This window comes from Phacochoerus africanus, chromosome 11 (assembly GCF_016906955.1).
Source record: "Phacochoerus africanus isolate WHEZ1 chromosome 11, ROS_Pafr_v1, whole genome shotgun sequence".
Lineage (NCBI taxonomy): Eukaryota > Metazoa > Chordata > Mammalia > Artiodactyla > Suidae > Phacochoerus > Phacochoerus africanus.
In genome coordinates, this window is record NC_062554.1 from 20,693,552 (window position 1) to 20,714,842 (window position 21,291).

At 39.8% G+C, this 21,291-nt stretch overlaps 1 protein-coding gene and 1 long non-coding RNA gene across 8 annotated transcripts in view; one reads left to right on the forward strand and one right to left on the reverse strand.

Annotated features, from left to right (window-relative positions):
- TMEM135 (transmembrane protein 135) overlaps positions 1-14,493 on the forward strand; it is a 304,239-nt gene extending 289,746 nt beyond the window's left edge. For all 7 annotated transcript variants that reach the window (XM_047754420.1, XM_047754421.1, XM_047754422.1 and 4 more), the window contains 6 exons: positions 1,588-1,755; positions 3,929-3,992; positions 5,284-5,360; positions 8,881-8,979; positions 9,789-9,856; positions 12,146-14,493. In XM_047754420.1, the coding sequence (XP_047610376.1) occupies positions 1,588-1,755; positions 3,929-3,992; positions 5,284-5,360; positions 8,881-8,979; positions 9,789-9,856; positions 12,146-12,278 (609 nt within the window). In that variant the 3' untranslated portion in view covers positions 12,279-14,493. The remainder of the gene's footprint in view (positions 1-1,587; positions 1,756-3,928; positions 3,993-5,283; positions 5,361-8,880; positions 8,980-9,788; positions 9,857-12,145) is intronic.
- Positions 472-19,879, reverse strand: LOC125112204 (uncharacterized). Its single transcript, XR_007131027.1, has 3 exons — positions 19,580-19,879; positions 18,034-18,117; positions 472-845 (listed from the first exon to the last, which is right to left on the reverse strand). It is a non-coding gene; the product is annotated as an uncharacterized LOC125112204 (long non-coding RNA).
- Positions 19,880-21,291: the final 1,412 nt, after the last annotated feature.

Genomic DNA, 21,291 nt, shown 5'->3' on the forward strand with positions numbered 1-21,291 from the left:
TGAAATGTTTTTCTCATGTTGGCTCCTTCTCTTTTGTGTCTACTTAAATGCCACATCCTCAGCAGCTTCCCTCGCTGCTCAGTCTAACACAGGTCACCCTGGCGATTTCCCTCCCAGTGCCCTGATGATTTTCATCACAACACTTATTGTAATCTGCTATTATTTTATGTTTGTTTACTTATTTTCTCTTTCTCTAATGAGCATGGATGCTCCATGGAGGCAAGAACTTTGTGCCCTCTTCAGAGTCTATCCCCAGCATCTAGAGTACTGTTTGGCACAGGAGAGGCATCCACAGAATCTTTCCAGGATACGTGAAAGGGTGAACGATGGAGGGATGAACAGATCTCTTGAAAACAGCCTGAAACGACTGAACATGATTGTGATCTGTGAGCCCTTAGGTTGATGTTACGAGATTATCAACAACAAGTTCGAAGTGTGACCTTTTCATGCATGAAACAAAACGCTAGGCAGTTTCAATTCAGCAAATGCATGTTCATTCATCCTAATTGATTGGACAATTCTAATTTCCATGGTTTAACCAGGTATTAGGTAGTTTCAGGTAAATTAATGAATGTTTCTTCATAGTAATTCAGTGTTTTTCTAAAAGAGAAGGCTGCTATCCACAAAATACAAACCTGACCTTTGCACCTTAGCAGTAGACACTGCTAAGAATGTTGACTTTTTCCTTTCCATTCCGGGGTGGGGAATGGGGGGGCGGGGGGCGAAGGAGCTGGAGGACGGGAGACCAGCACTACACTGTGTACTTGAATCCTGGATAAAATACTCTTCTTTTTGATAACATTTTGTTTCGAGATAACTGTTAAGTGACATCCAACTTCATCTTCCTAGAAACGGAAATCAAATTGTCCACGTTAGTCAGCCTTGTCTGCTCCCTTTTACACTATAAATAGTTGCGGGTCATACAGAGAAGTGTTGATAGCAAATGTGGATTTATAGCGAATTTGCTTTTCCAAGTTTCATTTTGTTTACCTTCAAGCTACCGTTCCCTAGAGATGTTTTAGCCTGACACATTGAGTACAGAACTAATAACCTAGATAGTATGATTTCTTTTCCTGGGAAATTCTTTAAACCTGATCACTTAAAAAGTTGATACCAAAGGTCTGAACAAATAATACAATTATTTTTCTGTCTAAAGAATCCCTACTCAAACTTCTTAATGATTAAGAAGTGTTTTCTGTTAAAATTTCCAAAAGCACTTGGTTTTGCTAACTTTTTTTTTTTTTTTTGAATTTTGGTGCTTTTGTTTCTAAACCTCAGTTTGTTGCTTAGGAAATATAAATCCCAATTACTGTTAACAAAATGTCAAGAAGTGGAAGTTGATTCATAGACAGACATGGCCAGAGCTTTGGAAACTTTTTAAAGTCTTTGCAAGATTTCACCCTTATTTTTAGGGCAATTGTTTTAAAATTGTTTGAGGTTTTAGGACTTAATTTTGAAAACAGCTGTGATAAAAACTGGTCTTAATTTTTTTTTAGTGCTGTTTTGATTCTCAGACAATATAACATTTATATCTATCAGACTTTAAAATTTGGTTATAAATCAGAATTTCCTCCCAATTTTCTCTAGGGTTTCATCAGAATGTTTAGCGTGGGATACTTGATCCAGTGCTGCCTCCGAATTCCCTCTGCATTTAGGCATCTGTTTACACAGCCATCCCGGCTACTTTCTCTCTTCTACAATAAAGAAAACTTCCAGCTTGGAGCTTTTCTGGGCTCTTTTGTTAGTATATACAAGGTAAGGCTTTCAGAAAGAAAAGTGGGAAATAAATACATGGATATTGTTAAAGTGAGACATGGGGGAGTTCCCGTTGGGGTAATGAACCCGACTAATATGTGGGTTTGATCTCTGGCCTTGCTGAGTGGGTTAGGGATCTGGAGTTGCCACGGGCTGTGGTGTAGTTTGCAGACACGGTATGGATCCTGTGTTGTTGCAGCTCTGATTGGACCCCTAGCCTGGAAACTTCCATATGCTATAGGTGCGGCCCTAAAAAGCCAAAAAAAGAAAAAAAGAGAGATCAAGAGATGGCCTTAGCAACTCATCTATCATTTTTTTAAAATGCATTTTTCTCTATTGTTTGTATCTTATCACCTAATGTACACAGTATATTGGGAACAGAGGTTGGAGATAGTTCTTCTTTTAAAGTGCTATTTATTATGCTTGAAAGGATAGATATATTTACTTCTTTCTTCCTACCTTCCTTTCTTTCCTTTTTTCCCTTCCTTCCCTCCCTCTTTCCCTTCTTTTCTTTCTTTCTCTCTCTGTCTCTCTCTGTCTCTCTCAAAATGTTATGGCTACATTCACGGCATATGGAAGTTCCTGGGCCAGGGATGGACTCCAAGCTGCAGCTGCAATTTTATGCCACAGCTGTGGCAACACCAGATCCTTGAACCCACTGCACTGGACTGAAGATCGAACCTATGCCTCCACAGTGACCCGAGCCACTGCAGTCAGATTCTTAATCCACTGTACCACCAGTGGGAACTCTAGGATACATTTGCACTTATACATAATACTACAAGATTTTCAAAAATTCATTTTCTTTTTTGCAAATAAGAAACATAAGAACTTCCTGATGTCTAACATCAAATGTGATATTAATATTATACATGGTCTGTTTTTCTTAATCATATTTACTACCTGGTTATTAGTTTCAGCACTTCCATACCCTTCTAGTGTATATCAATCAACCCTCGACAGAACAAGGAAGGATTTTCTCTTGTAACTTATATAACCAATGACTTATTTTCCATCTTCCACCCGCTCACTTTCTACTGGACTCCCTCAAATAAACCAGTTTCTTCCACCTCTTTCTGTATGTTCCTATAAATGTATCCACGCCAAAGTAAGGACACACCTGAACACACGTGTAGGGATCATCCACAACACGGTACTCTGTAATTTGGCGCAATAGCCTTTTTTTTTTTTAATGGGAATCACTAACATGTAAGTCATATCACTGACATATTTTATTAAACATCTAAAGTTTAGGTTCTCAATGCAAATGGTAAAATGCGTTCACTAAGGTTGACCCGTATGCATGCGTGTGACATGTACGCACCCATGCGCACACACAGAGTTGTTAAAAGAAAATACTGGGAAAAAGTGAATTCTGGAATTACTTTGTATAAGATGATTATGTATCATTTTGTGTAAAAGTTTACTTGTAAATGTAGATGTGGATAAAATGTTTTGAAATGGAAGGGGAAAAGTGACAAACTATAAGCATCACTAATATCTTTGAATATACAAGAGTTAATATTGGCAGTTATGTATTTATATTCACATGCTTTTTCATTTCCTGTGACATAATGTTTGTATTTGTCTTAACATAAAATCTTAAATGTTGATTGTAGATTACATCCCACACTTTTAGCCCAGATTGGTTATTCTCCACTACCCAGCATAGTTTGAGAGCATAGTTTTTTATTTGTTGTCATCTTTATTGCTATTTATTTGCTTAGGTAATATAAACTAATAGTATTAAACTGAGGAAAATACAACTGGGTCAGAAAATCTCTTAAAGAAAATAAGTGTGTTCCAAAGCCCTATGTGATATTTTAAAATTTTCCTAATCTTTTTTCATCTTCATAAGAAGGTAATTAAGAGAAGAACAGACAAACAAGTCTTATTTCTTTTGTGTCTTTTTGGTGAACTGACCCTTTTTCCATTTTGTAATGTTCCTCTTTATTGATGGTAATAATCCTTGCTCTGCAATCTACCATGTGTTGCCATGATCAGATAGTGCTTAGTGCTGTGCATTGTGAAGCCTACATTGTCTAATACTAATGTAACTACTCCAGCTTTCTTTTGAAAGTTCAGCTAGTGACACATTCATTAAAAATGTTACATGCATTTTTTTCCCTAGAACTGGAACAACTGAAGTCATTGTATTTTCTTCCCGATACAGGGTACTAGTTGCTTCCTGCGCTGGGTTAGAAACCTGGATGATGAACTGCATGCCGTTATAGCTGGTAAAACTATGATAAAGTGTGCGCGCGCGCGCGTGTGTGTGTGTGTGTGTGTGTGTGTGTGTATTAGTACATCAGAAAAGTGGTAGGAATGAATCATAAACACTTTTTATTTTCATCTGATTTCTTTGTATCTTCCTTTCTCTCTTATAGAATCCCTGTCAAGGCACTGGGATAAACATTTTGTGTTTGTGAAGTTTATATATATATCGGGGCATTCTTGCCCTCTGGTGTTTTGAGTTGGCAATATAACAACTTGGGTATCTGTCCGGCTACAGCCAGAAATTCTAGAGACTATGTCACAAAAGAACATAAAGACTCAAAATATTACATAGGTGACTAATGGAGGTGCAAATACATTTCTTAAAATATTCTGGTTTTACCACTGACAAGTAACATATTTTAATAATTTTTTAGGAACGCAAATAATTTTATAAAAATAAAAACTAAACATTTTTTGTCTAAGTTCAGTATTTGTATTAAGCTAAATGAACAATTTTCCAGACATTTATTAGTAATATTCCTACTATTAGTATTCTAGGCCTCCCGCCACCTTGGTTTTCTATTTATAGGGAAGGCAATGGAGAGAAGTGTGATGACAACACTAAACATCATTTGAGCCATTAGGAGAATAGATAAATAAATATTTCCACTTAAAATCAAAAATGGTACTAGTAGGGAGTTCCCGTTGTGGTGCAGTGGAAACAAATCTGACCAGTATCTTAGAGGATGAAGGTTTGATCCCTGGCCTCGCTCAGTGGGTTGAGTATCTGGCGTTGCTGTGAGCTGTGGAGTAGGTTGCAGGTGTGGCTTGGATACTGAGTGCCTGTGGCTGTGGTGTAGGCTGGCAGCTGTAGCTCTGATTCGACCGCTATCCTGGGAACTTCCATGTGCTATGGGTGAGGCCCTAAAAAGAAAAAAAAAAAAAAAAGAAAGAAAAAGAAATGTTATTAGTAGCCTTTAAAAAAAATTTTTTTAAATCATTATATTTGGCAAGACCACTGCTGTTTTTAAAAGTTAAATTAAGAATGTAAAGTTTCTTGTGATATATTGTATCAGAACTGTGGTTCCTAACTCCGAAGGTCAACTTTTAAATTTAATAATACGTGATAATAAATAAGAATCTGCCCCCTTTTAATGTCACCGTGCATATTACCGTCCTCGATTTTGTTGTAACAAAAGGCAGTGCTACAAATCAGTTCTTTCCTATTTAAGTGAATTAACATGTCTGAGTGACTTAATAACAAAGAAATACCTTGAGTTCTGATCAGTTTTGCCTTACTTGTTGTTTCAGGATTTTTGGCAGGAATATCAATGATGTTTTATAAAAGCACAACGATTTCCATGTATTTAGCTTCCAAACTGGTGGAGGTAAGAAAACACTTCTCTGCATGTACAGCCAAAGGGTACAGAGCGGCTTTAGCAGCAAATACATATTCTAGGTTCAAATGCAAATTCTAATCTTATGAAAGTATTTATAAAGTTAGTTTCCCTATTTCATGTACCCATTATACATCTTCAACAGTTGACAGCATTTGGCCAGTTTTCTTTCATCTATATTGCTCCAAACCCCCAAGTACCAAATTACCTTAAAGCAGATCCCAGATATCAAATCACTTCATCCGTAAACAACTCAGGAGAAAGAGTTCTTAAAAAATAAAGCTAAAGAATAAAAACTCCTGGGGAGTTCCCGTCGTGGCTCAGTGGTTAACAAATCCGACTAGGAACCATGAGGTTGCGGGTTCGATCCCTGGCGTTGCTCAGTGGGTTCAGGATCCGGTGTTGCCGTGAGCTGTGGTGTAGGTTGACGATGCGGCTGAGATCTGGCATTGCTGTGGCTGTGGTGTAGGCCAGCAGCTAAGCTCCGATTCGACCCCTAGCCTGGGAACCTCCATATGCCGCAGGAGCGGCCCTAGAAAAGGCAAAAAGACAAAAAAAAAAAAGAATTAAAACTCCTTAAAAACAAATACATCAACAGTGCCACCAGGGTATAATTAAAATACATATACATTTTAAAAATCTGCTCTTTCTTTAATATTATTCTTATCGAGTTAAAGCTTACATTTTCAATGAGATCTCATTAGTGTCTTTTTAAATCCCTTGTTTTAGTCAAGAGCCAAAGTCTCTCTTTAATTTATAATAGTTACCCCTTTCTCCTTTTTTTCTTCTTTTTTTCCTTGCCATATGTTTGACAATCTAGGTTATTAGTTCTGTGGAATCGCCCACATTTGGGATTGTGCTGACTGCATCCTTACCGGTGTGGTGCTAACATGTTTCTTAAACGCATGTATTTTCTATAAACTATTAATTAGATCTAGTGACTTCAGCAAGTTCAGGTTCAGTTTCTTTAAGAGGGATGATGGTGGTAGAAACAAAACTTCACCTTTACTGTGTGTGTGAATTCCTGTTCCATCACATTAGGAAACACAGAAATGTCTGCTTGCCTCCCTTTTTGTGATGCTGAGCGGGACTGGTGTGTGGGCTCAGTGTTGAAAGAGCCAACATGAGCGTTCCCCGTTAGTCTTTTACCTAATTGTTTTAGCAGCCGTTAATAATCACTACCAGGGTTTATTATTTCATTGAGGTTTGCAAAATGATCATAATCTAATATTACTGCTTCTCCATTTATTAGTGGAAATTCTAAAAATAACTTACCCTTTTCAGCTGTCTGGTTACTCTGAAATAGTCTGTTCACAAGGTCATAATAAAGTGCTTGATTACTTTTCCTTTATTAGTATTTGCAGTGAGTTCATCCCTAGCATCCTGCAAATTTGACCTCTAAGTCTTTATTTTCAAGTTATTATGAAGATTTGGAGTTTTACATACTTGGTTTTTTTCAACCCATTGCAGTCATTATGTTCACATTGCCCCATCTTATAAGAGCCTCTTCAAGTTGACTTTTTTGTTGTTTCGTTTTTTTTGGTTTTTTGGTTTTTTTTCTGTAAGAACCTATGGAGGTTCCCAGGCTAGGGGTCTAAACAGAGCTGCAGCTGCCGGCCTACACCACAGCGACAGCAACATCAGATCCAAGCTGCGTCTGCGATTTACACCACAGCTCACGGCAATGACGGATCCTTAACCCACTGAGCGAGGCCAGGGACTGAACCTGTGCCCTCATGGATGCCAGATTTGTTTCCACTGAGCCATGACAGGAACTCCTTGTTGGTTTTTTTTTTTTTTTGACATAACGCCAGTGTCGTAGTGCCAGTGTTTGATAGCTTCCTTGCTTTGTGATAAAACAAGATGTTCCAGGCTCACCTGGGATGTATCCTGCTCTGGACATGGAATCACTGTTTTCTCTGATGGCCTTGAGTTTCTTTTGGTGAGAAATATATTTAGAAAACTTTATCTTGGTGCTGGAGGTTTTTTGCTCCCAGGTTATCATTGTTTCTTGGTCTTTCCAGTGCATCGTATTTTTTTTCTCCTTTCTTTTTAGAGAAAGAGAAAATATTGCATATTGATACTTCTGATTCACCACTAAGGTTTTAAAAATTTTTATAAATTTATTGAAAATCTTTGTCCCTAAAGACATTAAGAAAATTACATATTTGGTTTATCCAAATAAGAGAGAGAGAGGAGCAAGGGAGGAGAACTTTTTTTTCCTCAGGGCCTTTGGAAGCCACTAGAGAGCTTTAAGCATGGAAGAGACATACTTTAATTCATATTTTAAGGAAAACATCTGGCTTATTTATATAGAGAATGGATTAGAGGCAAGCCTGGATTCTGAGAGAGAACAGTCTCAGGCAGGAAATGGTGGCTTGTGTCAGGATAACAGCAATAGAGATGGAGAGACGTACACAGATTTGGTGTGTGTTGAGGGGACAGAGTTGACAGGACTTGCTAATAGGAAAAGGGGAGTGAGAGAAAGAAAATTTTTTTTAGCCAGCAAAAAAATATATTCTTTGACATAGGGGCAATCCAAAGTTGAGATCTAGTTTGTAAAAGTTTTCTCTGAATGACTAGAGTTTTTTAGGACAAGCAGTGGTCTTGGTGTATTTCTTGTATCAACAGGCCGATATCTGATCTTGGCAAAAGAAACTGGTATATACAGTGTGCAGGTCATAACTCTTAAAAACACAGGAAATCAGGACTAAGCTTACCATGTCCTTTTTGGAATTATTGACTACAATATAATAGGCATTTTCCCAGTAATTGAAGTTAATTTTATATTAAAATGCTGTATTACTATATAATGAATATTAAGTAGAAATCACCTGTATAGACAATTTATTAAAGCATCAGGTCATGACAAGTGGAAAATTGAAAAAGTGGTTCTTCACTGCAGATGGCTTGAGAAATACTACTCAATGTAGTCATTTCTGAAATTCTCTTTGGTCCTTTGTCCTAGTTGCTCCCTCCTGTATGTATGTGTGTATGTAAAAACGTGATAAATGTAGATATACATACATCCACGTATGATGATCTACACATTTAATCTGCACAGACATCTTACAGCCTTACTAGAATGCATTAGTTATTTCTGTTTTGCACTAACCATGTTTTATTCATTTTAAATCCCTCATTTCCAGCATAGTGCCCAGCATTTAGCTAATGCCATTACGTGCTGAATGAATGAGTAGATCTAACAGAGAAGGGAGGACTTGGGCACTGTAGAAAAAGCAATGAGGAATGACATGAAAGAGGTAGAACTAAAGTGCTGTTGAAGTTCAGAGCAAAGTAGTATTACGGCATCTGGGGTTTGGGGTGAGGGAAGGAGAGAAAGGGAAGGGCCGGCACTTAACACCATCAGGGATGATGCAGCCTGTGATTTGAGCTCTGAAAGGAGAGTAGAAAAGAAATACTTGTAGCTAGGGAATATATTGCTCCACTTTGTTGTTAATGCTGTTTAAAGTTGTTTTCCTTGAAGTCTTGTATTATGCTTGTTTTGCAGACAATGTATTTCAAAGGCATTGAAGCAGGAAAGGTTCCCTATTTTCCCCATGCAGACACTATCATCTATTCCATCTCTACAGCAATTTGCTTCCAGGCAGTAAGTATAGCCTTTTGAAATGAGAAACAGAATTATTTTCTGTTTCTAATGTACATTAAACCAGTGGGGGGAAAATAAAGGTCTGGTAACATTTCAGTGTATTATATTTTACGCTTTTTTGGTTGTTTTAGCAAGATCCGCTTGCAAGTTTCAAATCATTAAACATGTTAACTTAGTGGGCCAGGTCATGTTTTGTAAGTACAACAAAATTTAGGTTTAAATAGAGTACAATTTTTATAGGTAAATTACCACTCTGGTACCTTGGCTCGAATGCCCTACTTTAACTATAATTCTTCTAGGAAAAAGATACCATGGGCATAAATAAGAATAATTGCATTTCCCCAGTATTACTCGGGCAGTGAGGATAGGGGTAGAATCTAGTGTAGTAGAAGTGTTGCTCCACCTCTTGAAGTTCTGTCGTCTTTATTGATGTTAATGGGTTTAGGGCAGTTATAAAGTTTTGGGGACAGCTTTTATTTGCACTTACAGTAAAGCTGCCAAGTTGGTAAACTTCTTATAACTAGGGAAGTGCCAACTATCTGGATGGGTATTTAACAAATGCTTCCTAATAATAATGACTGTTAAATCATTATTTCATGAGCAATACCCCGATTTAAAGGCAAACTTACAAAGATTCTTGAGAGGTATCACCTTATACCTGAATGCATATTTTTGTTACTACCGTCATCACTGTCATTTTTGAAGTACAATACAGATAAAAATAGAGATAAAAGTATTTTGTTGCCTAAGACTGCTATAATATTTGCTATTTACTGAAAGAAATCTCAAATCAAATACTCTAATCTTAGGCTGTCATGGAAGTTCAGAACTTGCGACCGTCTTACTGGAAGTTTCTTTTAAGGCTCACCAAGGGCAAGTAAGTAACTGACATGTTTAACTGGTCACAGAAAAAAAGCAATTTCCATAAAAAAGATTTTGAATCTTTTTGTTTATGTTAGGGCATGGTCTTTCAGTGGTAAAGTAGGTATCTAGATATACATTCAGTATGACCTAATATTTAATGACAATAACATGAGACATTTTTATCATAAATGTTATTTTGACTATTCTTATCTCTATCTTATTTTAGATATTTTAAGTGTTCTAGATTAATATATTGATTTGCAAACTGCTAATTTGTTACTACATAACAAACTTAAATCTCAATTTTTTAAGTCTTTTATTTCTTTTTTCATTAAAAATATTAAACAGATTCATTGCAAATCATGCCTAAACAACTGGCTGATTTCCACTTTGGAAAAATAATCATACTCTCTTGCCTGCTTTTTAAAGCATATTTTTCTTTGCCTTTGCTGTCATGTTGTTTTTATTATTATTGTTGTCAGCATTTCCTGACATTAATTTTTTGAGAGGCAGCTTGACCTGTTGGAAACACCATAAGCTCTGGAGTTGAACGGACCTAGGTTTGACTCCAGCTCTGTTACCTTGAGCCGTGTCACTGGTTGGGAAAGTTGTTTTTCCTCATGAGCCTCAAGTTGCTTTCTCTCTACAAGGAAACAATAATACATATTTTTGTATGGTGGTGGGAAAATGGAGGTATCTGTAGCAGCTCTTAGTAGGCACTCAGTAAACAGCAGCTGCCATTAATATTCCTGTCATTAATAGTAATAAGAGCAGACAGTTGTATAGCGCTTGCTTTGGTCCCAGAAGTGGTTTTAAGATACGCGCATACACACAACAAAACACACGTTTACATACATGTATGTTTAATCCTTAAACTAGCTCTGTGAGATAGGTACATTCAATTCTGGTCTTTACATGTGAGGAAACCGGGATGTACACAGGTTAGACACTTGGCAGCATCACAGAGCTAGTCAAGGATGGAGCTAGGAGGTGAGCTGGGCAGTTGGGCTGCAGAACTCTTCCTCTTAGCCATAACACTGTGTGTATCCTTCATGTTATTATTATTTAATCATGTTTTTTTTTTGTCTTTTTGCTATTTCTTGGGCTGCTCCCGCGGCATATGGAGGTTCCCAGGCTAGGGGTCGAATCGGAGCTGTAGCCACCGGCCTACGCCAGAGCCACAGCAACGCGGGATCCGAGCCACGTCTGCAACCTACACCACAGCTCACGGCAACGCCAGATCGTTAACCCACTGAGCAAGGGCAGGGACCGAACCCGCAACCTCATGGTTCCTATTCGGATTCGTTAACCACTGCGCCACGACGGGAACTCCCGAATCATGTATTTCTTTGTCAAGTATTTTTTTCTTCACGTCAATGAGTTTAACCAGTTAATTATTTTGGAAGGGAACTTACTTTGGAAAGGAACTAAAAGCTACATTTATTGGCTCTAGGAATAATGATATTGGCCAATGACTCAAAACGAATTTCACCCTGGTATCTTCCCTTGAGAAGTGCTTATGATCAGGCACCGAGACACAGAAGGTCCATCATGCACATTAGCTAAATGTGGGTGTTTTTAAAAAAATTTTTTATCTTCTGTATCTATTAGAAATTTGAAACCCTATGGAGTTCCCATCGTGGCTCAGCAGTTAACAAATCTGGCTGGTATCCATAAGGACACGGGTTCGATCCCTGGCCTTGTTGGGGATCCAGCGTTGCCGTGAGCTGTGATGTGGGCCAGCAGCTACAGCTCTAATATGGCCCTAGCCTGGGAACCTCCATATGCCATGGATTCGGCCCTAAAAAGCAAAAAGAAAGAAGAAATTTGAAACTCTGTATGCGCTTTCCCATCAGTCATTAAATATGTGCACATTTGGATCTCTTTTCTGTTGATCGTAAGACATTAAAATTTCAATTATGAGAAAAGTTACATTTAATTCCTTGGTTTCACTGGGAAATGTTAGCTCATTGTTTGTTTATTTAGTGCCCTGTGATTTTATTCATCAGAAAAATCATGACGAACCTATTTTCTATTTGACACAGTCCAGTGGAAAAATGTTAGAGGGATTTGAAATAGTGATAGGAATCTATGGAGTTTCAGGTTACCATCTCTCTCAAGAAAATGTGGGGCAGTGGCTCTTAAGGAAGAGCGTCAGAGTGGCTTCTGAATCTCCCACTGTGCCTTTTGCCATATCAGCCTCTTCTTCCTCCCACCCCATGAAAGGTAATTCGAATAGAGTGAATCATCTTCTTTTATAAACGTCATTAACTACTTGTTCCCTGTGTCCTCTGTTTTACAGGTTTGCTGTCATGAACCGAAAAGCCCTTGATGTTTTTGGTACTGGTGCCTCTAAACACTTTCAGGACTTCATCCCTAGGTTGGACCCAAGATATACAACTGTAACGCCAGAATTGCCCATCGAGTTTTCTTGAAGATGGCTAATTTAATAATGTGACTTCATGTTTCATTATTTTGTCCTGGAGAGTTAAATATGTTGAACACAAAGAATGGGGCCTGAGCTTTGAACTTCAGTGTTATTTCAATGAAAGATCCTCTTTTGTGTTTGTTTTTCTTACCAATCAGAAATACAGAAGCTTTTTAGGCAGGTGTTGCTTAATAATTAAGCTCCCTCTCTAGCCAGAATCTTATTCTGGATCACTGTAGTTGTTGACATTGTGATATATTATTGATTAAATTATGTCCACAAGCAATATTAAAGAATCTATGTAGAAATGTAGTAACAAATAAGAGTATACTTAAAATTACTTTAACAGATGTTTTTGTTCATTCCAATATCATTCTTGGTTAAAACTAAGAATATGTCTACGTTTTAGGATACAAAGGATCACGGGTACATGGATTTGGTCAGCATTTTTTTTTTTTTTGGACTTTTGAGTTGGTAACTATGGTAGTGAAATGTTATGAGGTAAACTCTTCACAAACAATGCTGCTTTCGTATAGAGCAATTTAATCAGAGAGAGTGGCTATTCTTACTTCAGGGATGCAAAGACGGGTCTCATACTGTTTGGATAAATGCCGTGCTGTTTGTGCTCTTCTTCCACTGACACCTTCATCTCTTTCCATGATCAGGTGGGCTCTGTGGCAGCCCAGTGAACCTATGTATTAATGGCAGGTTAGGAGCAAATGGAAATTGACTTGTCTGATACAACTGAAATGTATGTTTTAATCTTTTACCGAAGCATTGCACTTGAATATTTAAATGCAAATGAAGTTACTTTTAAATTTCCTGTAGGTTTGTTATGTTTGTTTTCATTTCTAAGGATTGAATTCTTCAGAGCTAAGTCTATATGCCATGGTTGATTTCGAAGGGATCAAATCCTATGGAACAAAAGTATTTGGGCAAGTTGGGCTGTTTGTTCCCTCAGCTGTTTCACCTCTGAAGATGTTTGATGACTAAAAGCATTATAAAAATGCAGCGGTTGTTCCCAAGTCCATTTCTTCACCAAGTGGATGCAGGTTCTCTAGCCACTTTTCAAAAAATCATTGTCACCATTTTCACTCCTGCTAAAGAAATGACAAAGTAGAGTGACTGCTGATGATGAGCTGGTTCAGGATGGCTTTGATGGAAATATGATCACTCTTTAGAGTGTTTCAGGGACAAGTTATTCTTTTCTAAGTTAATACAAGGCTTAAGTGGTAAGTGGTCTACAGTTAATGTAACATATAGGGATAACGGTATATTTTTTTAATATAATCTTTTTGCTGAAAAGTTTTTGGCTATTGTAAATTAATTATGCGATAGAACTTGTGTTGCAACAAGATTATAACCCAGACTCTTAAAAATGCTTAATCGTCCATATTAAGTTTCGTCAAGCCTTGTATCCTTCTGTTTACATGTAATCCTAACCTTGGTTGTTCTGGCAGATTGAAACTCAACAAAAAGGCAGACTCTGGTGCCATGGTAACAGAGAGAGCCACTTTAATCAGGCCAGAGTTTTGCATTGTGATTACTTTTTTCGGATGGATGTGTCTATTAGGCAATACTGTTAAAGGACTGTTTTGGCTTCAGATTCCCAAACTAATTAATAAATTAAGTTTTACGTTTTTATTCACTGGAATAAAAAGGATGATTGGTACTGTGTTTACTTTTAAAAATGAAGTATTACAACAGTGAAGGAAGCACTGCTACTTGTATCTCATTTCCTCTATTCAGAAATTATAATATTTTTCCTGTCAGGTTAAATGGAAAACTTTTTAATCCATAAGTTACTATTTTCATTCACATCAAAAGACTATGAAATTGAAAGACAAATGCTACTGAAATATGATGAGATTGTTTAGTAAAATTTTACTGGTCAAAAGGTGAATTTCTATGATTTATCTTTTTAAAATATATTTACAACCATCTTTTATTTTACAAAAAAAGTAAAATGAAATAACCATCATGCAACAGAGTACAATACAGAATGTATAGTTAGGATGAACAGTGAACTAATTTGCAGTGGTGAATAGAGATGTACAATGGATTTCCTTGGGACAGTCTGCAAAGGATAGTTGTTGAAGCAAACACAAATCGTGTTTATATTCCTGAAGACAATCAGAATGAATGTCTTTCTCCCACTAACCAGGTATTAATTGACACCTTGGCACCAGAAATAAAGTCAAATAGATTTCTCCATTCCAAAATATGCTTTTTTTTTGGTCCATTTATATGCTGAAGACATCCTGTCTATGGTAAGTTTCCTTCCACTAGACCTGATTGCATTAAACACTTAATATGCCCTCTTAGTATTTTCTATATCTTCATGTAGACCAAAAAATAGTGCATTGAGGTGGTTAATAGAATTATGGTTGTTTTCTGTATTAATAAAATCCTAGAGTTAGTTCCAACCAAATAAAGACTGAAGTTGCAGGGTAAAAAATGGTGTCAAATCTATTAGATTCTTTCCCATCAAATAGTTTAGTCTATTTTATTATCCATTTCTGAGATAAATCCATTGGTTCTCCGTTGTCTTTGAAATAAATTCTCTGGTTCCTTCCATAATTTTTCTCTTGATCTATAAGCATTGTCTTCTCTCAGTTGATACCTAGTTTATTTTTTGCTTTTATTAGTTTTTTAGTCGGTGGTTATTTGGTTTAGAATTTTATCTTTTTACTCTTTGCTCTCAGATTTTATCATTTACTGTCCTAAAGAACAAACATGTCTTTTGTGACGAAATGCAGACTGGTCACCTGTCACACAGTACGTTCTTATTGAGTATTCATCTCCTTGTGAGTTTTGTCTGGGCTAATGGGATTGAGTTGTTAATGCCGACAAAAATGTTTCCACTTGTGTTTGATCACATCCCTGAGCTTTGGGGTCCTCTGACAATGCCTTGCTAAGGAGGATCAATTCCTTCACCCCCAAGGAGCTTCGTCCATTTGCTGTGGCACATCCTCCTCTCAGTGGTGGTCAAGCAGCCCCTTGGCAGGGCCACAGGGGACATGCCCCCTGGGAGCGGTGGGCCTGGTGTTCTTGCTGCCTTTGAATCAAAGTCACCAAGCCCTAAGAGTCCTTGCGGTCTCCCTGTGATTTGGTTTTATCTGCATGTGTCGAAAGCAGTTGGGCAGAGCAGCACAGTCATTCTTCCGTGGATGTGTTTTCGCTCCACAGAGAGGCAAGTGTTGGCTTCTGAACGGTGACCTTGCTAAGATGTCTGCTAACCTTTCTCTCCCCAGCACCTTGACCTGCCGCTCCTTGTCTCTTGGGCGCTCATTTGCAGATGGACAGTCTAGGTAACTGAAAATGAGTCACCAAGCGAACGACACAGAAATGCTAAGAAAGAAGTACTTTCTGCAGGGCTGGGCGGAGGAGGTGATGAGTGCAAAGCAGGCAGGCTGCATCCTCGCAGGGGCACAGCCCTGTGCCTCTCCCTCCTAACCGCGGCTGGCGGTGCTTCAGCCCGCGCGCCCGCCCTTCGTGTGGAGTCAGCAAGGCCCGGCGCGTGAGGGCCTGAGGTGGCCCTGAGGAGACCGGGGCCGCGGCTCCTGGGGCTCAGGGGGCTTCCCCTGCCTGGACACCGCGACCTCAGGGTTAAGGCTGTTTCCTGTCTCAAGCTGTAGTCTCAGTCACTTTGTAAAGTCTCCACAGGAGGGAAAAGGGTAACCGCAGAGGGAGGAAGGCTGACGTCGAGGTGTCTCCTCTGGAAGCAGAGGACGGCCGAGGCCTAGCCCGGGTGGAGCCACTGTCGCAGAACTGCGGCAGGACGCTGTGCAGCCTGAAGCTTCCGGCCGTGATGAAGAGAGTGAGTGCTCTTTTACATCGAGAGGACAGCGAGTGCCGCGCGCGCGTGTGTGTGTGTGTGTGTGTGTGTGTGTGTGTGTGTGTGTTGGGGGGGTCGGGGTGGGGGCCCCGGTGAGCAGCAGCTTGATGTGGGATCTCCGTTTCCAAGCCAGGGATGGAACCGAGGCTGCAGGGGTACCAGGAGTGACGTTTCACCGGAGGACAGAATTGCTGTCTGGTAACTGATTTCTTGCTTTTTGATGCGGTCTCCGCCCCGCCCGACGCCTCTGTCGCAGCTCTCTCCTGTCTCCTCGTTCCTGGCCTTGGCATCCTAAGTCTGGCCTCCTGCCTCTTGTCTTTCTTCTGCTGGCTGGTGTCACATTCCAACTGTGCGCCTTGAATGCGAGCGCGTCCTTGCTCCCTTGGTTGACAGGGGTCAGGCGGGGGCTCTCGAAGGATGTACAAATGCAGGAAACATCTCCAGGGACGGTGACTTTGATAGAGCCCTGCATTTCTAAGGCAAGAAGGTATGGAGAACAGCTGCACAGGTGTGGAAAGAGATGGTCCTCTGAATGCCGGGCCTTTAAATCCAGGACAGCCGGACTCTTCTCAGCAACCCCCTGACTTCACCTGACCTTTGCTGTGGCTACACAGACGGGGCGAGAACTCACTTCCTATTTCCTATCGCTTTCTCCATTTTCTTCCCACCATTCCCTCCTTCAAGTGTGTCCTAAAGGAAATAATGCACTGGGCTTCTGTTCTTTCTTTCCTTTCTTTCTTTTTTTTTTTTTCTCTCTTTTCATCAAACAGTATGACTGGTAAAAAATTCCATGTCATATAGACATGTTTCTTCCTTGTAGCTGCTGCTTAGTAATCACTAACATGAAACTGTTTACTCCACCATTTTCCTTCTAGGTTTTCCCATTTTCCATGATTATAAACAGTGTTCCAAACATCCTCTCCTCTGCCCTCCCTCTGTACATTCAGTGGTTTCTCTGAGTAGAGGTGGAGATTCAGTTTGGGGCAGGAAATAGGGAGCTAACTGACATGTACTATATAGAACTTTGGTTCAGCAAAGCCACTCAACAAAAATTTATTGGGCGCCCACTAACTTCAAGACGCTGTTCAAGGTACCAGGGTTACAGCAAAGGAATAACAGTGAGAACTCCCTTAACACTGGGGCTGTAAGCCTTTGTCTGTGCAGACCTGAAAATCCCAGCAATACTCTCTCTCTCTCTCTCTCTCTCACACATACACACACACACATCTGGTCCACAAGAAAGGTCTCGGGCCAGGTGTAATTTGTAATTTTTATCTGGCTCATAAGCCACTGCAGTTTGCCTGTTCCATTTTTAGTTCAGTTTGGCGTGTGCTGCCCATGCCCCCTCGGGTCTGCATCCCCACCAAAGCATGACATTCTGATTGTGTCAGCGCACCTCGGGCTGCAGGTTTCCTGTTCTTAGCACACAACATACCCGTCTCAGCCTCCTTCGGTGATGGGGCCGCCAGGCTTCCACAGGTGGACCTGTGGACCTGTACTGCCTGAAGTCACCCAGGAATTTTACTTGCCGCTGTCCTTTCATTTGGGGTCAGGTAGTTTCTGAGGCCTGTTTCCTTGATATCTATTAAACTTTTGTCAATCATCAATTAACTTCCTTTCTCTTGGCATGTGGAAGTTTCAGAGCCAGGGCTTGAACCTGTGCCATAGCAGTGACCCAAGCCACAGCTGAGACAATGCTGGATCCTAACCTGCTGTGTTACCAGGGAACTCCATCAATTAAACCCTTAAGTGAATTTTCTTTTCAGGTTATTTTGGTCCCACAAGAGGACCCTGCGGCTGTAGAGTGGGATTAATGCCAAAGGCATAAAAAGGTGTAAAGCAGGAAATGACCCTGTCCTTGGTCGGTCGTTATGGGTAGGATGCCAAAGGGGGGGGGGGGGATGAGACATGATTCAAGTCTTACCTCTTCGCTCCTGTTTCCGTCTTTACTTTCTCAAGCCTGTGCTTTCCTGCCACATCTTTGCTGTTAATTTCTTCAGTTTGGGTTCTGCAGGGGAAGAAATGAAGTATTTATTTTCCTCTTTGTTTCAGGGAAGGTTGAAAGTGAGACTTGTAAGAGCCTAAAGGAATGTCGTAAGGAAAAGAGGTGGCTTTGCTTGGTTTTTCTCCCCTCAGAAGTGAGTCCGGGGCCACTCATTCAAAGTGGGAGTGTTTAGAGTCATGTCTCAGTGGCATATGTGACAGGTGTACCCTACCAGACTTGGCATGGTGAAGAGGCACAGTCTGTGAAGTGGGGGGAAAGGCTTTTTTTTTTCCTCTCAGAATTATTAAAGTAGGTGCCATTTCCATGGCATTATTTTAAATATAAACCTGACCGGAGGCCAGTGGTCAAACTAGGTATTGACTAGGTATTGGCTTCATCAAAACACTCAGAGTTTGTGGCATGAATGATCGAATGGCCTTGTGATGCTTAAGAAAGGCAGCAGTTATTTCCTTACTAAGATGGAAATGTATTTAAGTGTATTAAGAGAGGTTTTGTATGAACAACTTCTTCCCTTTGAAATTTAATTTGTAATATAGATAAAACCTGCAAAAACTACAGGAAGCAATTCAGTTGGATCTAAATCTGAGCCTGCAGTTTTTGGAAGCCTGTCATTCTCAGGAATAGCAGTAAGGCTCTCTTAATAAATCTACAAAACTGGAGGTATAATCAAATCATCTGGGTTTTTTTTTTTTTAAATTAGAACTCTTGTTCATTAGAATTTAAAGTTCAAAAAGGGGATTACAATTATTAAAGTAGCAATATGCCCAGCCCAAGGGGATGGATCATGATTTTTCTAGGCCTTTCATGTTACTCCTCCTCATCCAGATGTTTTTCCAGCCTTTCCGCTGAAGATGGTCATGTGACCCAGTTTGGGCCAATAACATGTAATGGAAAGTCTGGGAAACTCTCAGGAATTTTTTTCCCCCCTGATTAAAGGGAAGCTCTTTTCAACTCCTTTTTTTCCTCCCCTGTTCCTAACACTAGTTAATGGGATCTGGATCTATGGCAACAATCTTGCACACGTGAGGTGAAAAGTACAAAGATGAAAACCCACCATGTTAAAGAAATCAGAGCAGAAAAATGGAAGGACCCTGTCTCCCAGATGACGTTCTTGAGCCACTGAATCACTGCCAGTAACCATATACCTCTGAGCATTTTGAGCAAACAAACCTTGATCGCTTGTGGCTCTATTAGTCAAGGATTCTGTTACTTTCAGCTAAAAACGTTTCTAGTTGACACATTCCAATCCTATCCAGATCGGGCCGCAGATCCATTTTCCAGGTATGCCTCCCTCTCTTGATTTAGAATGTTTTCTTTTCCTCCCCTGCGCAACTTCTACATGTATCCTGAAATATTCAGTCACTTCCTCTTTGAAGGTTTTGCTGATCTTTCATCTGTCTTTCTGCAGCACATTGCTAACACCTCCCATAAAGCATGTTCCATTTTTGCGTGGCCATGTACTCACCTGCTGCTTCTGTAGATTCTGGTATCCGCTGGAAGGGCAAAGGCCACAGCTCATTCCCCATCTCCTGCCTAAATTGGGCCTTTATATATAAGGGAGTTGAGGGGAGGAGTTAGAGTGGGAGGTGGCATTCTCACAACTGCCTGTTGAATATATGCTAAGACTGAGGAGTCTGCAGATTAAAAAGCCACCCTTAGCCCTCCCTGTAAACATCTGGAAAGTATTATCCTTACAAATGATTTTGTAAATACTCCAGGAAATTGGCTTCTACTACCATTCCAGCAGCTAGTGGAGCCAGTTTGGCTTCAGGTCTTAGAGAAATGATTTGTCATTTGTTCGCTTTTTCCTGACAGAGCTGGAATTCTGGATTGTTCCCCACTTAAAAAGCTGCCGAAGCCAAACCAGAAGTAGACAGGGCAGGATGTGTGGCCCTTCCTTCCCACTCATTTCACAGGGTAAAAATTCGCAGGCAGTTTTCCTAGAATTACATTTTGTGACTGGATTTTCAATAGCATATTAGGATTTTTTTTTCCCCTATAAGAGAGAGGATCTTATATATTTGAGAGGGAAAAGCTTGGAATTACCTTTATCAGTACAGGCAGAGCCCTAACAAATGGCTCCTTCTGATATTCATTTTTAGGAGGAAAAGAGGGAAATTAAAGTGTATGAGGTGCCTCTGGTATATCATAGATTGTTTACATCTCATTCAAACCCTACAGCCTAATAATAGATATTACTCTGTTTTACTGGTGAAAACTGGTAATTTTCCCAAGGTGGCAATACTGGCAGTGGAGCTCAGATCTTCAGGAGGTGGAAGTTTAAATTTTGTTTTTCTCAGAACATAGCAATTCTTCCCAAGGAGTGGCATCTTCACTCCCTTCTGTTAAAGATAATCATAATATTATACTAAAAACTTTGCCTCCAAAAGTGGTTTTGACATTTACTTTGAGCTCACATAGAAGACTAGGAACTGGAATTACCCTCTCACTTGAAAAGGCTAAAAAATCTGCTACTATCTGTAAAAACAACAGTTTTCAGATGCTGACATGAAGCAGTGCAGAGCACTGATCCTTGAGAACAGGAAAGCAAGTGCAATGAGTCCTTTGATTGCCTCAGCTAATGTCTGGAGAGGGCTTCCGGGCAGCAGCACAGCAGAGCCCAGAGGTCTCCCTGGGTTGAGGAAACAGACCTGGGAGTCCAGAGAGGCCAAAGCAGGTGAAGCTCATGGGGCAGCATACAAGAGAGGACCAAGCTGCACATAGGGCATAGAGATCTAGAAAGGGTCCCCTCGAGACTTAAGCTAAGTACTTCTGTTTGCATGGGAGGAAGTTACTGAGGTTGGAAAAAGAACCACCTGAAAGGAACAGAGGGAATAATCACTGAGGTTACACAAAGCCATGAATACTTTGTGTTCCTGCTGGCCAGAGTAGAAAACCAACCTCAAAGGGCCCTGGATAGGAGATTCAGAAAAGTATTGCTTCAGTAGGAGAGTGAAATTAACCAGTGGACTAAAGGCTGCAAAGTATTGGTTACTATGTAACTGTTTCCTAGAGCAAAGTACAAGAACACAGGGACACAGATATTTTGAGTAGGCAACAAGGTAAAATTTAAAACCTTTGGCATCCAATAAAAAAAATTGTCAGGCATGCAAAAAGGCAGAAAAATACCATCCATACAGAAGGGGGGAAGATCCAGAAATAACACAAATAATAGAA